General features: G+C 43.1%; 1 protein-coding gene across 1 annotated transcript; it reads left to right on the forward strand.

The window, feature by feature from the left end:
- The first annotated feature begins 1474 nt into the window (after positions 1-1474).
- Positions 1475-11502, forward strand: PCMTD2 (protein-L-isoaspartate (D-aspartate) O-methyltransferase domain containing 2). Its single transcript, XM_039382950.1, has 6 exons — positions 1475-1541; positions 4231-4559; positions 5838-5940; positions 7702-7873; positions 8822-8945; positions 10477-11502. Exons 2-6 carry the CDS (start codon positions 4253-4255, stop codon positions 10857-10859), a joined length of 1089 nt encoding a protein of 362 aa, XP_039238884.1. The 5' UTR covers positions 1475-1541; positions 4231-4252; the 3' UTR covers positions 10860-11502.
- The last annotated feature ends 3479 nt before the right edge of the window (positions 11503-14981 follow it).

The raw sequence follows: 14981 nt of genomic DNA on the forward strand, positions 1-14981 counted from the left end.
AATTCATCTCCAGACAACTTAAATCAAGAAGCCTCTTGTTTAGATGTCGTTCTTCCTTCTCATTTTGCAGCTGTGTGTAGTATGGAGTCCATGAAGATCTAAGGCCAGTCCAGACAATTTTGTTTGATCTGCAGCCTCAGCCAGAGCTGTGTGGGTCACTTAAACATGAAGACAAACACACACTTTTAGAGGATAACTTCTCTCAGGTCACAGGAGACACCTTTCCCCCTTGTCTTGTCAGGCCCTGCCATGTTACAACCACTGAGCGAGCTTACACAGGTAGGTAAAATTTAAATTACATGCCTAACACTCAGATCATGTTAGGGGATCCCTCACTACACAAATGGCAAGTCAGATATTGTGAAGTTTTACAATACTCCATGTTTCCTCAAGGCTCAGCCCCTGGAATCAGGTGAATTTGCATCTCGCTCGCTCACTCCTCAGTAAATTCATACCTGGCATTTATGGTTGCAGCAAAAAAACCAAACCAACAAACAAAATTCAAGGATGTAACCCAAGTTAGGTGTTCACAGGCTCAAAATTAAGAATATCAACCAGTTCTCACAGCAATTTTTATTTTTTTTTCATTAAGTTCCCATGATTTTTTTCCCCAAGAGTGACTAATATCAGAACACCTGGTTCAGCTCCAGCGCCAGGACTGTGTGTGCCAGCTCTGACTGGCATCTCCCCAGCTCCTCTTATCCCATCCCACGCCCTGGGAAGCCCTGATCCCAGCGGGAGCTGGGGCACTGTGCTGTCACCGTGGGCATTAAAGGACTGGGGGAACTGGGCGATGAGCTGAAGCAGCAGGCGTGGAAATGCAGCCCCGTGCTGGGAACAGGCAATTAGGGCAGGGTGGAAGGGCACAGAGCTGGGGGAAACCAGCCACACTGGGACTGGGAGATGTTCCCAGGACAGACGGGACAGAAGGGACTCCTAGTCTGTGTCTGCTCCTGGTACGTTGCATTGGGTTTGCATGGCGAGGTTTTGGCAGAGGGGGCGGGTGGGGGGTACAGGGGTGTGTTCTGTGAGAAGCTGCTGGAAGATTTCCCCATGTCTGACGGAGAATCCCACCGGGATCCATTCCTGGGGCTCCCGCACGGACCCAGCCCCGCAGTGGTACAGCCCTATGCGCCCCCGCGCCGGCCCTGCATGGTACGGCCCGCACGGCGCCCCCCGCCGGGCACAGCAGTGGTGTGCTCCACGCGCCCCCCCCAGCCCGCGGCGGTGGTGCGCGCCGCGCGTGCGCAGTGGCGCGGCCGGCGCTCAGCTGGGCAGTGTTTACAGCCCCGAGCGCGCCGGCCTGGGGTGAGCCGAGCGGAGCCGAAAAGAGCCGAACCGAGCCGAGTGGAGCCGAACCGAACCGAACAGAGCCGAACCGAACGGAACCAACGGAGCCGAACCGAACGGAGCCGAGCGGAGCCGAACCGAACCGAAAAGACGCGAACCGAACCGAACGTAACGGAGCCGAACCGAACGGAGCCGAGCGGAGCCGAACCGAACCGAACGGAGCCGAGCGGAGCCGAACCGCGGCCGCTCAGGTGCCTCTTTTCTTATTAAATCACTAAATAACCCCACCTTTGCTGTTCTTCCTGCAGCGCGTTATGGCAGAGCAGGGATTGCCCTGGAGACCTGCTGGGGCTGAGGAATTGCGTTTGTGCGCCCCGTGCATTGTTCGGAGCCGTCCCCCGAGCCCCCGGCGGTGTTTGTTTGCAGCGGGAGGGAGGGATCGCCCCAGTCCCAGGATTCGGTTTCAGGTTGAACGCAGCTGCTCACGTGGGGCCGGTTGCTTGGTTTGTTTTTTCTGCTTTTGTTTGTTTTCTGCTTTTTGTTTGTTTTTGTTTTCTGCTTTTTGTTTGTTTGTTTTCTCCCCTGCTCGTTCGCTTTCTGCTTTTTCGTTTGCTCGTTCTCTGTTTTGTTTTTCTTAAAGGGGGTGTTTCCCCGGGGGGTGTTTCAGCACCAAAACGCTGCTGGGTTTGGTGTCCCGTGTTGTGCGAGCAGCGAATTTTTGCGCAGTGAACTTTGTCCCTGGCTCAGATTTGTGGAAATCTCTTGGTTTTGCGTAAAAATTCCAGCTGGGCTCGTTGTGGAGGGTGAGGGTTTTCTTTTGAAAAGTTTGTTAAAAATAAGCCCTACCCACAGTCTTGGTTCCCGCAAAGTTAAAGAAATATATAGGATTACATTAAGAGGAATTTGAATGTCAGGAGTTCTGCACACAAAACAGTAATTTTATTGGAACTAAGTTAATGTCCAGTAAAAGTGATTATTTTTTATGCCTGTCACAGCTCGGATGTTCCTTGATCTCGTTAAAAAAATGTTTCAGACAACAGTTGTTGTTGTGTTCCATGTTGTAGAACATGGAAAAACACTTGTTCATATAGCTGAGCTAAAACCAGGTCAGACCAGTTGCCCCAGTGGGGCTCACGTACGTCAGGAGGAATTTATTGGGGATCCAAAGTGGAACATTGTTAAAGGCACAACTTTGTATTCTTAGCTTAAACCTAAAAATCAGGGTTTTTTTTTTGTTTTTAGTAGCAGAAAGAGTAGCAGAAATAAGCAAGCCTAAGAACAAAAATATGTAGAGGAAACTCAGGGGAATCAATACCCTCAGAAAAGAGAGTGTTTTAATGTGGAATGCTACATAAAGTGAATTGAACAAAGATTCAGGTAACCCTACATGTGCAAATGCACAGAGGTTTTAAGTATGTAAGAGGAGGGGGGAAAAATAATTGGTAGATTAACCCACCTGAGCCTTCAACTTGATGTGTTTCCACTGTGAAGTAATAAAACACAGTCATTTTTCGGAGAGAAAATGAAGGAGTCACTGTCGAAAGGAGAGGGGTGGCTTTTTATTTCAAGTTTTATTAATGGTCTTGAACTGGATTGATGTATTTTGAGGCATGAATGGATTAAAAACTGGCTCGAGGTCCCTGCCTAAGTATATCCTGTTTTGTGTGCCTCTCCAGGTAATCAGAATGGCATGTTATTTGAATAACTGTGAAATTTCCTTGGAGTCCTGCAGCTTTTCTGTGTTTCCTCTGAAAATGAAAGTCTGTAATTTGCTCTTGCTGAATGTAACAAATAAACTCCCAGCAATTTTGCTGTAGGCAGATCTTCTGATCCCAGGAATGAACTCCAAAGCTGCTGCTTCTGTGGTTATTATTGAGAGCAGGGAAAGGCATTGTAAATAAATGCATTGAAAGAATCATGGGTTTTCTGGAAAGGATTTTTTTTTCTTAAGATATGAGAAAGGGGGAAGAGCTAGGTTAATTCTGAGTGATAAGTTCTTCTGTGTTCTTCTCCCCCCATACCTTTTCCTTTAAAACCTGTAGCTGTTTAACTACATGAAGTATTATAATCATGTGTAGTGTAATGCACAGTCAAGGAAAGTGTTTCCTTTCCTTACCCCACACCCACAAGCCTGAATAGGTCCATGATGGTGTCAGTGAAGTCAGAAGTGTTTGTAATTCAGAGATCTCTGTCACTCAGGAGTTACCAAATTGAAGGTGAGCTCATCTAGGGCTTAAGAGGACCTAAGAAATTCCACAGGCTGCAGTGGAAATTCTCTCTGCAGTTACTGTATCATTAAGTGCTTTACTAATGGGGGTGGCTCAAACTCTAGAGATGAGTTATGTGAAAGTGCATTTATTTGCTAAAGTAAGCAAGGTTGATGCATCAGAGTTGTTGGGCATTTTTAACCTCTGTGAAATCAACGTCCTGATGCACGTTCAAAGAAAATGTAATTTGAGATTTTTTTGGATTTGCTGCCTGTGTCTTAATTGATGCTGTTAGAGATAGAAAGTCTGCTCGTGGCCAGAATTCTGGCAGACAGGCCAAACTTGCACTGTTGGTTGGGCTTGCAGTGAAAAATGACCTACGAGCACAGGAGCTGGAATAATCCTTTATATAAAAGAGTTCAGTGGAAAAGCTGACATGCTGGTAAAATGTTGGGAGCGTTTGAAGACAGAACTTGCACATTGAAATTGCCTATTGTGATTTTCTTTCCCCCCCACCCCCCCACCAGTGTCAGGTACAGGATGCCAGATCTGCTGCATTTTGTTTTCCATTGTTGGAATGGGGGCTGGGAGTGCTGCTGGTGATGTTTTTCCAGTGCTTGAGGTCCTTGGGAGTACAAAAAGGTCTCTCTCAAAGTACTTCACACACAGCAGCATAATTTAGCGTTGAAGTGCATGTTCTGTTCCTCACCTTCCTTTATTCTTTTACTTTTAGTGTCTATAGGCGACTGCTGAAGATGGGAGGCGCAGTGAGTGCGGGAGAAGATAACGATGAATTAATTGATAACCTGAAGGAAGCACAATACATCAGGACAGAACTGGTGGAACAGGCCTTCCGAGCCATTGATCGAGCAGATTACTACCTGGAAGAGTTCAAAGACAATGCCTACAAGGACTTGGCATGGAAACATGGGAATATTCATCTCTCAGCACCGTGCATTTACTCTGAGGTGATGGAAGCTTTGGATCTGCAACCAGGGCTGTCATTTCTGAATCTTGGCAGTGGCACTGGTTATCTGAGTTCTATGGTTGGACTCATCTTGGGTAAATACCTTTTCGATCACGTTAACTGTTTGCGTTAGATTTTGAAAAACATGTTTTGAAATCTGGAATGAATCATCCCTCAAGTAATGGAACTGAAAGATAGCTGGGAAAGTAAAGAATGCATTAATCCAGCTTGTTTATCAGGGTTCTTGCAACCTTCTCTCTGGAACCAGGTGGGATCCAGATTTCTGTGGCAGATCAGAACAGGCACAGATGTATTTCCAGAGGTGATTGTAGTGGATTCCTGCAGGAACATGAACTTGGGTTAGTTTCCTTCTAAAGATGACCCCAGATCAGGATCAGGAGTACAAAGCTGAAACCGGGATTAAGCATGTCCACAGAAAGCTGTGACTACACCTGCACTGTGCCTGTTTCTGTTCACACTGTGCTGTTTAGACTGAGACATGTTTGAGGTCCACTTTTGACACTTACTAGCAGACGGGTGGGAATATTCTCTGGAAAACACGGAGTGCAGCAAAACTGATTTTGTGACCACATCTACAGTGACACAAAGCAAATCACCCAAGTGCAGTTGTGCCCTTTCCATTCACCCTGGGGTGTCTCAGTCAGAGCTGTGCTGCCAGGATAGATAGCAAATGGCTGTAGGGTACAAACTTCCCTTTAGTGGGTGTCAAGAATTTTAACTGCTGAGGTGTTTGTTCTCAGGGTAGAGTCTCGCTCCCATCTCCCATTTGTGGTTTTGTCCTAGTTTTGTTGAGATTACCAAGGATACCAATATGTAACTCCAGGGTTTTTATATTCTTTTGAATTTTTGCAAAAATTACCCTGTCAGTTCTGAATAAAAAACACAAGTGCAGAACAACTTCTGTATCTCCCAGTTTATTTTTGCTGTTAATTGAAGTACAGTGGATGATGACTTTTCCTGATTCCTTGTCATATCAACAAGGGGGTATAAAAATAATATGAAAAATTTTTAGGGATGTATTAAAACATGCAGGCAGTTGTTCTGCCTTGGAATTTTTTTTCCAGGTTTTACAGCAACGGCAGCAGTGCTTCCCTGCTATGGAGAAGTTTCCTGCATAGTTGAGAGCAAATGAGTCAGAATCAATTGTGCAAGACAGGCTCATTTGCTGCCAGAAATTGCAGGTATAGGGTTGCAATTCCCATTGTAGTGCTAAGAGAGCTGACCCTACACAAACACTGACTGTCTGACACTCACGGGGAAAATCTGTTCCAGGAAGTAACCCAAACTGTATTAATCCTGCTGGATTTCGTGGTGTTGCCTGTTACCTTTATCCTGGTGTTCCACATTTGCAGGTCCCTTTGGTGTTAACCACGGCGTGGAGCTTCACTCGGACGTGATCGAATACGCGAAGCAGAAATTGGACTTCTTCATCAAAACAAGCGACAGCTTCGACAAGTGAGAGCAAAATGCCCGTTGGGGTTAATTTTGTGCATTTGGCTTTAGTCGTGGCAGTTCTTGGCTCCCATGTGGCCCCTCTGGATTCAGGGTAATCTGAGGATTCGGGCTCCTTAGGCTTGCTGAGCTGCAGTGTGTGACCTTCGAAGCCCATGTGTATTGTGGGGGAGTTTCTGAAGTGTTTGCTGTGTTTTCAATAGCCGTGCTGATGTTGCAGGGCTTAGAGGGAGCTGAGGAAGTTTGTTTGTTTTGAAATGCACTTGCAGTAACAGCTCGAAACTTGCAATTAACTATACTTGTTCTTTTTGTGGTCTGGGAGCGTGCACGGTGAGGAGAAGAATATGAACTGATTTCTGTGGTGGCCTAATATGTTTTATCTGAAAAGAAGAAAAATGACGTTTTAAAATAAGGAGGTAGTTTTAAGATGATTAAGTTGGTACTAAAACTGCTTGGGATTTGATTGATGTTCTTCCTTAGAACCTCCATTTTGCTGCTGTCACAAGTAATAACTTTCCAGCAAGATAACCACTGCCAATAGTAACCTCAGCAGTAAAAGTTGTAGCTGTCATATTTTTGGATCCGTTGCACAGTTTGTTCAGACGGGGAAGCGAAGCATCTGTGGATACCTGATATCCTCCTCTCCTGGGAGGAAGAAAATTAAAGTCATTACATGCTGGATTTTAGACTACTCAGCCTTGTGCTGCTCCTGCTGTACTGGAAAGCTGCTGATGAGAGGGCTGTATTTTCTGGATGTTGGCAGCAGGCTGACGGTTTTTGGCGTGGATGGTGCTCGGCTGGGTGTTTTTTTCAGAGTCACATTGCTATTGTTTAAATAGATGTTTTAAGGAAGACTTTTTTTCTCTCTCCAGACAAATATAGCTATGGAGCAAAAGTGAGCTGAATTCAGGAATCATCATGACTGGAAAGTTGGCATTGCTGAGTGATGTCTGCTGGGTTGTGCTGTTGGAACACCGTGTGCAGGAACTGTTCACTGGCTGCTCTGAATGTCCAGCACGCTTTGCAAAACCAGAAAGCTTCAGGAAGTGTTTAGGAATAAATAGATGCTATATTGAGCTGCCACTCAAGATACCAGTAGAAGAATGGATGTGTTGTACAACTTCATAAATGTAGGGCTTAAAATTGATGTGGTTTTGGAGCGCGTAAGAAAAGCAGAAGCATCACAGAATCATTCATTTTTCTTTTACACTGAGTCAGAAATGCTGTAGGCAAAAGGTCCCTTTTTTTGTGAAGGGTAAAATCACAGTTCTTTTGAAGCTAATGGCAAAACTTCCATTGGCTTCAGCAAAGCATAATTCTGTAGCATCAGGTGATAGTTCCCCACATCTGAAAGCCAGCTTTTGAAACTGCAACAATAAACCCAGGTGCAGTCCTTAAAAGACTTTTTTGTCTGCAATCAGAGGTCTAATATTTATATTTGCATATTATAACTGAGTCAGCATCAGGTGACTAAAAATAGCTTGTTCTGAAGAGTTCCCTGCATCTCAAGTATGAAATTATGCATCCTTATCCTTTGGAGAGTTTAATCCATGAATTCTGACCTCATTGTTCTGCGGTTTTGAGACTTCTAGCTCTGTTCTGTTACAATAATGTCTAGAATATGTGGGCTTTGAAGGAGAAATCCTGTAAAACTGAGGGGTTTTTTCAAGTGTCTTTTGTAGTTTAGTTTTTTCAGAATTTTGAAGATAACTCATTGGATAAATTGTATTATTCTTGTCTGATACAAGTCGTCTTCACTTTCAGATTTGAATTTTGTGAGCCATCCTTTGTTACTGGCAATTGTTTAGAGATTTCCCCGGACTGCACTCAGTATGACCGTGTTTACTGTGGTGCTGGAGTACAGAAGGAACACGAGGACTACATGAAGAACCTCTTGAAAGTTGGGGGAATTCTTGTCATGCCTCTGGAAGAGAAGGTTGAGTGCCTTTCTTCTCCTGTTTCTCTTTCAGTTATTCCTAATTCTGATCTTGATTTAGTCAATAGCTGTTCCTTTATCTTGCCCTTGTAGGAGGTTGAAGAAATCATTAAGTGCACTGGTTTTTCACTATGAGTGGAAACTGAACTCTGCACATTCATAATATTTAAGAAATTTATAGTTCTACCAGTCTTTTAATATATATTGAAGTCTGTTAATTGCAGTTTTACTTCCATGCTGCAGAAAATGTAAGCAAGGCTTTGTTCAATTACATAATCTAGTGTTGGGCTTGATGACAAAATACAACATTTTGCATATCCCAACTGGTTTGTGAAAGAGCCTGCAAGATGTCTCTATTTACAAGTGTCAATGGAGCCTTTTAGTAAAAAGTGGGCAAGAGCCCCACGTGTGAGCTCAAGATTGCAATTCAATTTTATCTCTCTGGTGTAAAGATGTGTTGTTTTAATGGGCTGAGGTGTAGGTGTCTGACCTTTTCTCTCTGTCAGGGTACAGAGGAGCAGGGTGCAGGGTTCCTTCCGAGTACAATGGTGTGCAGTGAGTTAATGCAAGAAATTGGAGCTGGAATATAAATCCAGTGATCTGCAGACCTCTTCAGGAGTGAATGTTCATCGGTGACTGAGTTTTCTCAGGCATCAGACACAGCAGCTCTGGCCCAGAATGGAGGAAGTTCGGGGAAAGCAGTGTCCCAAACTGCCAGTGCCCTTGCTCTGTTGCAAGAGTTACTTGGGGCTAATCCTGCAAGAAGTTCCTATTTTTTAATTTTTTTTAAAAAAAACCACCAGTGTTTCTCCTTATCACCTTTTACTGTTGTAGCTTCCAGTACTTTAACCACTTGTTCAGACAGAAAAGTCATTTGTTCATTTTTTTCTGTACAAAAATCTCACTGTAGTTCACACAATGGACAATAATCTCCTTGTTTTGGTTTAGTTGACTAAGATAACTCGTACTGGTCCTTCTGCCTGGGAGACCAAGAAGATTCTTGCTGTTTCTTTTGCTCCTTTGATTCAGCCAAACCACGCAGATTCAGGAAAATCAAGGCTTGTTCACTTGCGTGAGTACAGACATTCCTGAGCATGGGGGAGGTTTCTTCTGCTGTTTGGCTGTGAGCTGTGTGACATCCCTGGGAATCCTTTCAAGGAAAATTACTCCAAGTGCTTCCTTTTTGAACAGTTGTCTGTCTCGTGCCAGAATGGGAGTTGCATAAAATAGATTCTAAATTGTGGAGTCATAGAATGGCCTGGATAGGAAGGGACCTTAAAGGGATCATCTGGTTCCAAATCCCTGCCATGAGCAGGGACACCTTCCATTACAACATCATTCCAAATACAAATGATTTCTTGTGAAATTGTACTTGAACTTTGAGGGATGTTTGGTTGTTGGTTTTGCACGTGCAGACAATTCAGTCCTGAATTATGTCCTGTCGTGGTTCTCAATGGGAAATACACACACAGGACCTGTGAATAAAATATCTACTCAAAGGCTCTCATCCCACAGCAATTCAGAATTATCCTGAAGCTGGAATGCTTGAGGAATACAAGTTGTGCACTTCTTGGTTGGCTTTTTGAAGTGCAGGTTGTATCAGTGGCCTCAATCTCTAGATTAGGATTTCAGGGTCGAGAAGCCTCTGAAGACAGAGATACCTTCATAAAGAGATTAGTCAGGCTTTGGTCTTATTCTGGAAAGGTGTCTGCATGACAGAAAGGAGCTCGGGAAACAATCCATACTGTGCTGGAAAGTCACTAAGTGCATGTTTCAGCATGTTTTGTATGTAGGTTGCTTTATAGTGAGACCTGCACATATATTAGATGTAATTTTTTTCTGCTTCCTTCAGGTCCCAGGAAAGCTTAGTTGTTGGTAGAAGACAGGGATTTTTTGTTTCAGTTTTAGTTCACACACATTCATGAACTAAAATGTATTAATACATTTTTTTCTTTGTGCTCTATGAGTTATGTCATGTATTTATGGGCTGGCAGCAAATACGTGCAGAAGACAGGACAGTCTTCCAAACCATTACTGTGGGAGATATTTCAGTACAGTAACTTATTGTACACTTCTATAATTACTTCTACAAAATGGTTTCCATCCTGTCTTCTCCCACTAAGTAAGTCTGAAGCAGTTTTTGAAGAGCATAAATAGTACTTGTGTTTTATAAATACAGAACTTGGCAAAGCTGAAGTAACAGCTCAACAGAAAAATCATTTTATGGAAGAGTTAAATAAACTTCATGTCTAGTAAGCTACAGTAGGAAAGTAGCTTTTTCTAAGTAATTAAACAGTCACAGTTCTGGTTGCTAAGTGTGCATTCGTATGATCTTTAAGATGTGTATCTTAAAATAATTGAGAACTTGAGATCAAAACGGGCAAATTTTTTAATGAGACAAATGCGCAATTAAATTTTGTTTGGAAAGTTGCAGTGCAGTTTATCTGAGTTGACAGGAGTTGAATAGAGCTGTTTGTGTAATCGCAGCAGGGATTTCAAATGGCCTGATTTAATTTGAGCAAACAGAACTTTTCCTGTGAGTACTTTTGGGAGGGGGGGGTGGAGTTTCTCCGCGTCTGCTCACGGGTTTTGTTTCGTTCCAGCCCCCGTGGCCGTTCGCAGCCTGCAGGACCTGGCTCGCATCGCCATCCGAGGAACCATTAAGAAAATAATTCATCAGGAAACGATGAGCAAAACTGGGAATGGGCTGAAGAACCCCCCGAGATTTAAACGGAGGCGTGTCCGTCGCCGGCGCATGGAGACCATTGTTTTCTTGGACAAAGAGGTCTTCGCCAGCCGGATCTCCAGCCCGTCAGATGATAACAACAACAGCGAGGACATCGAGGAGGAGAGGCAGGAAGAGGAAGAAACCAAACCCTCTGAACTAAAGCCAGACCCTCCTGTAAACTTTTTGAGAGAAAAGGTCTTGAGTCTGCCTTTGCCCGATCCCTTGAAGTATTACTTGCTTTATTACAGGGAGAAGTAGTTTCCTTCTTCTAGAGAGTGGGAATTAGGCAGAAAATAAAGTACTTCTTAGGGCTTGACAAATGTACACCACTTGCTTGCCTGCAAATGTGACCACGCAGGGCAGTAGGCTGGGGAATGTGGCTGCTGTAAACTTCAACATTATAGCTTTTTTGAGTTTCTTTGTCCTTCTCAGTTGTGTGCTATAGTTTTATCCTACAGCAGGGATTCCTTAGGAAGCAAGTCGGTGAAATGCTCAGCTGCTTGTGGAAAGGAGGATTTAATTCCCTTGAAACTAACTGCACAGAGATACTCTTAAAAATTTCATGGCTTCTCTACTGAATGTCAGTTTTGAAAAACTCTTAAGCAGTTCCCCAAAGACCTTTCCTGTCTGTGCTCTCTCCCACTAAACCTGCCATGGGTTTGCTGTGGTGTGTGTTTAATGGACGGTTAAGATTATTAGTAAAACCTGACCTGGCCAATCTAGTTTCTTCCAGTCATCTGAAAAAGCACAACTTTTACAGAAAGGAAAGAAATTTTTGGCATTACCCTTGTGGCATCCAGGTTTTGAATGAGAAGGAAAGCATCAGCTCCACTTTGGTTGCTCTGTTTTGCTTATAAACTCTATATAATTTTTCAGTAAAAAGTTAAAGTGTTTTACAGAATACTGGTTTTCTTAATGGGAACCACCTGTTCTAGTGCATGAGTTGTTGGGGTTGTTTTGTGGGTTTTTTTTTGTTTTGTTTTGTTTTTTTATTTTTTAAAGCAATGGAGGCAAAGTGAGGAATTGCAAAGCTTGCTTGACTTTGACAGGTTGCAGGGGTTGTCAGAGCTGGGACTGTGGTCTCTGGAAATGTTTACAGAGTCATTCTGAATGGGGAAGAGGGTAGAGAGGAGCTGCAGAGCAGTGAGTTTGTGAAAACTGACTGTGAAAGCAGAATCTGTGGGGTTTTGCTGTCGTATGAGATAAGTGTGATCATCACAGAGTGAAGTGCAGGGTGCCAGCCTGAGAGGTAAATCAGCCCAATATAGTTTTCTGGAGGGTGTCTAGAACCTGGAAACAGTATAGAAAGCCAGACTGGTGCAGTTTTTAGGTGTTCTGTGTGTGCCCCTGCTATGGCAAGGTGAGCTGACTGGAATACAGCTAATGCACACGAGTTCCACATGTGGTGTGTGCAACCAGGTTGCTCAGCTTGGTGCGTTATTTCATTCCTGCAACAACGAGGACATGTTTTAATAGGCTCATGTGGAAGGACTTGACACTCTGCAGTTCTGTGGGTGTGAGCTCTGATTTTTTGTTTGCAAGTCTTCCTGTTGTGGTGGTGGAAGGAGATACCGTGGAATTATAGAATCACAGAATGGTTTGGGTTGGAAGGGACCTTGAAGACCATCTCGTTCCAACCCGCTGCCATGGTCAGGGACACCTTCCACTAGACCAGGTTACTCAGATCCCCATCCAGCCTGGCCTTGAATAGTTCCAGGGATGGGGAGTCCACAGTGTCCGTGGACAAAAAAATACCATGTTTAGAAGAGTTTTACTTGGCTCAGCCTGTTTGAAAAATCTGCCTAAACTGGTAAAGGCTGGAAAGAAACTTGAGTTTGTGTTGATGTGAAATACTCCTAAAGCTGGGGGGGATGAAAGGCCCCCTCTCAGTAGGTGGTGCAGCTGTGTTAAGGCATTGCCCCATCTGAAGCACTAAAGTTGGTATCACTTTGGTATCTTTTTTTTTTTTGGTGTGTATGTGCTGTCTCCTCGTTCTCCGAGGAGCAATGAAAGAAAGACAGTCTTGCCAAAAATACGCCGGGTTTTCGGTTAATGGTCCCGAGTTGCACGACTTGCTTCATGATAAATAGTGTTTCAAAGTTTTGTGTGGCTTTGAAAATAAATGGATAACTCTTGTATGCCTGAGCCCGAAGTGAAGAACTCTTCCTTGCTTCATAGGAGTTCTGTGTATCTTTGACAATATCATCTCCTAATACTGTATCATGTGCCTGCAGGCACATAACACAGGCACAGGCTGTGTTTTGCCTCTGGTTTCCTAAGTCTCCACTTCTGGTCTAAATGGCACCCCAAATTAGCTTGCTCCCTCAGGTTTTTATTTCTCTAATTTAAGCAGGGCAGTTCTGTGGCCACTGAGCTGATGGTTTCCTGTAAACGTGCACGTACCCACCGTGTAATTCTGGCAACTGCAATGGATTTCTTCCCACAGATGAATATCCTGAATATGGTGGTAAAGAGAGGCTTAATCTATGTGTCATTATTCTCTGTGCTCCCCCAAAGGCTGTGGCCTCTGTATTTGTTAGATGTTTCTGCTTAATAGGTGTCATACCAGGTGCCTTTGTGTATTATGGCACAATTTCCACACCTCTCTGTAGTTCAGGGTGCCTCCTGCTTTTGGCTACCAGGTCATCCATCCTTTGGTTTAATTATTAAACTTTTAAAAGAGTTCCTTTAAAAATGACATTAAACTTCAGGTTCTTACTAGTAAGCCTTCCTGAGCTTCTGTTAGAGCTGACCAGTTGAGGGAGAATTGTCTTTCATTTATCCCTGTTTGATTTTTATTCCCCATCCCAGCCGCAGTTGTAAAAGATAATTTATTGGATTTTTCACCAGATTTGCCTTTTTTATTACATTTGCTAGATTTTTGTAGCTTTCTATAAGATGCATAAATACTGCTATTTTTTTCCTGGGTGAAGTTGAATAAATAAATAAATATATATATACAGGAAATTTATGTTCTAAGTTGTCAAATTGTCCCCTTGTCCAAAAAAACCACAGGTCCAAACAAACACATAGTAGAAATTTTATGTGTAATATAACTGTGAAATAGTATTGCTAATAGCCTGTAAATAAGGGGGAACTGTAAATACATTTTCCCTGTGCACAAGCACTTGCACTGTAGTTTTGTAGGCATTTCTAGTAGAGGAATTGTATTAGAGCTGAGTTTGTATGGTCTGTAAGCTGTCTAGGAATTGTACCTGCTTTGTTTCCTTTTGTGTTCTAAGTAGTCATCACTTTTATTGTGACTCCTTTTAGGTTTCAATCCTGCAGTAAATTTGGAAAAGAACTGAACTTCAGGCTGCTTTAATCATGAGTGTGTAAGTTGAAAAATCTCTGTATCGAAACTAGAGTTAAATTGGCCTGAGGCATGCAGAAGTGTTACACAATTTAAACTTTATTAATAAGTGTTTCTGTATCAATAAATTCAGTAAAGACTTTTTAGCCTTCTTAACATGGCTTTGCATCATGTTGTAATTAGAATACTTTGTAGGTAAGTACTTACTTCCATAATTGAAGGGTAAAACACTAGAACGCTAGAAAAAAAACGTTTGGTGCAGGTGCATAGTTTTAGATGAACTCCTCAGAATATAATCTCAAAAGAAACCTGCCCAGCTGATGAGTTCCAAACCTTTATGTAATGCAGTTGTGCAAGATGATTTTTGGAATCAGCACACACACAACTGATCTGGACTTAGTGTATATCAGAACAGTTAAAGAGTGAATTCACTTACCTGGCTGATCAACCTGTGGACAACAGATACCCAGAGTTGATTCAGTTGATTTCTGTACTTCAAGGAATTGCCTAAACCAAACATGTCAGGAGTTTGTTCCATGCATTCTGACCTGCAGCTCCCCTCTTGTCCCCTGGGCTCCGCTTCAGTGCTTAATTAATGCAGATTTTTGAGAGGTGTGTTCAAGGCTTTCATTTCTCTGGTACTGGGGATAATATTTTGGCTTCAGCTGTGGTAGGCAACTGATCATAACAGCAAATACAGCTGTTGCTAATTAAATGAATCTGTTAACCTTTATTCCATAGGATAATTGCCTGTCTGTGTGTTTCTTCCTGTCATCTGTGTGTATGATAAATGTCCTTTTACCAGCTATAACAGGAGATTAGTTCAACGTTAATGTTTTCCTTCACGTGATGCTTGCTGAAACAAAATCCTTTTCTGCTTTGGAAAGCCATGGATGTGTCATGGAAATGGTATTGAGGAAATTAAATTTGTCAGATAATGTTTATGTTCACTTCATTGCAAAACGTAAACCATCACAATTCCCTGGGATGTAGGGAGGGGGTAGGTCCCCTGAGGGAAGTCTTTCTATTGGGACAGAATTGATAGTTAAAACAAAGGGGGGGGGAGG

This window comes from Pipra filicauda, unplaced genomic scaffold (genome assembly GCF_003945595.2).
Source record: "Pipra filicauda isolate LSUMZ 115617 unplaced genomic scaffold, ASM394559v2 scaffold291_size933811_pilon, whole genome shotgun sequence".
Classification (NCBI taxonomy): domain Eukaryota; kingdom Metazoa; phylum Chordata; class Aves; order Passeriformes; family Pipridae; genus Pipra; species Pipra filicauda.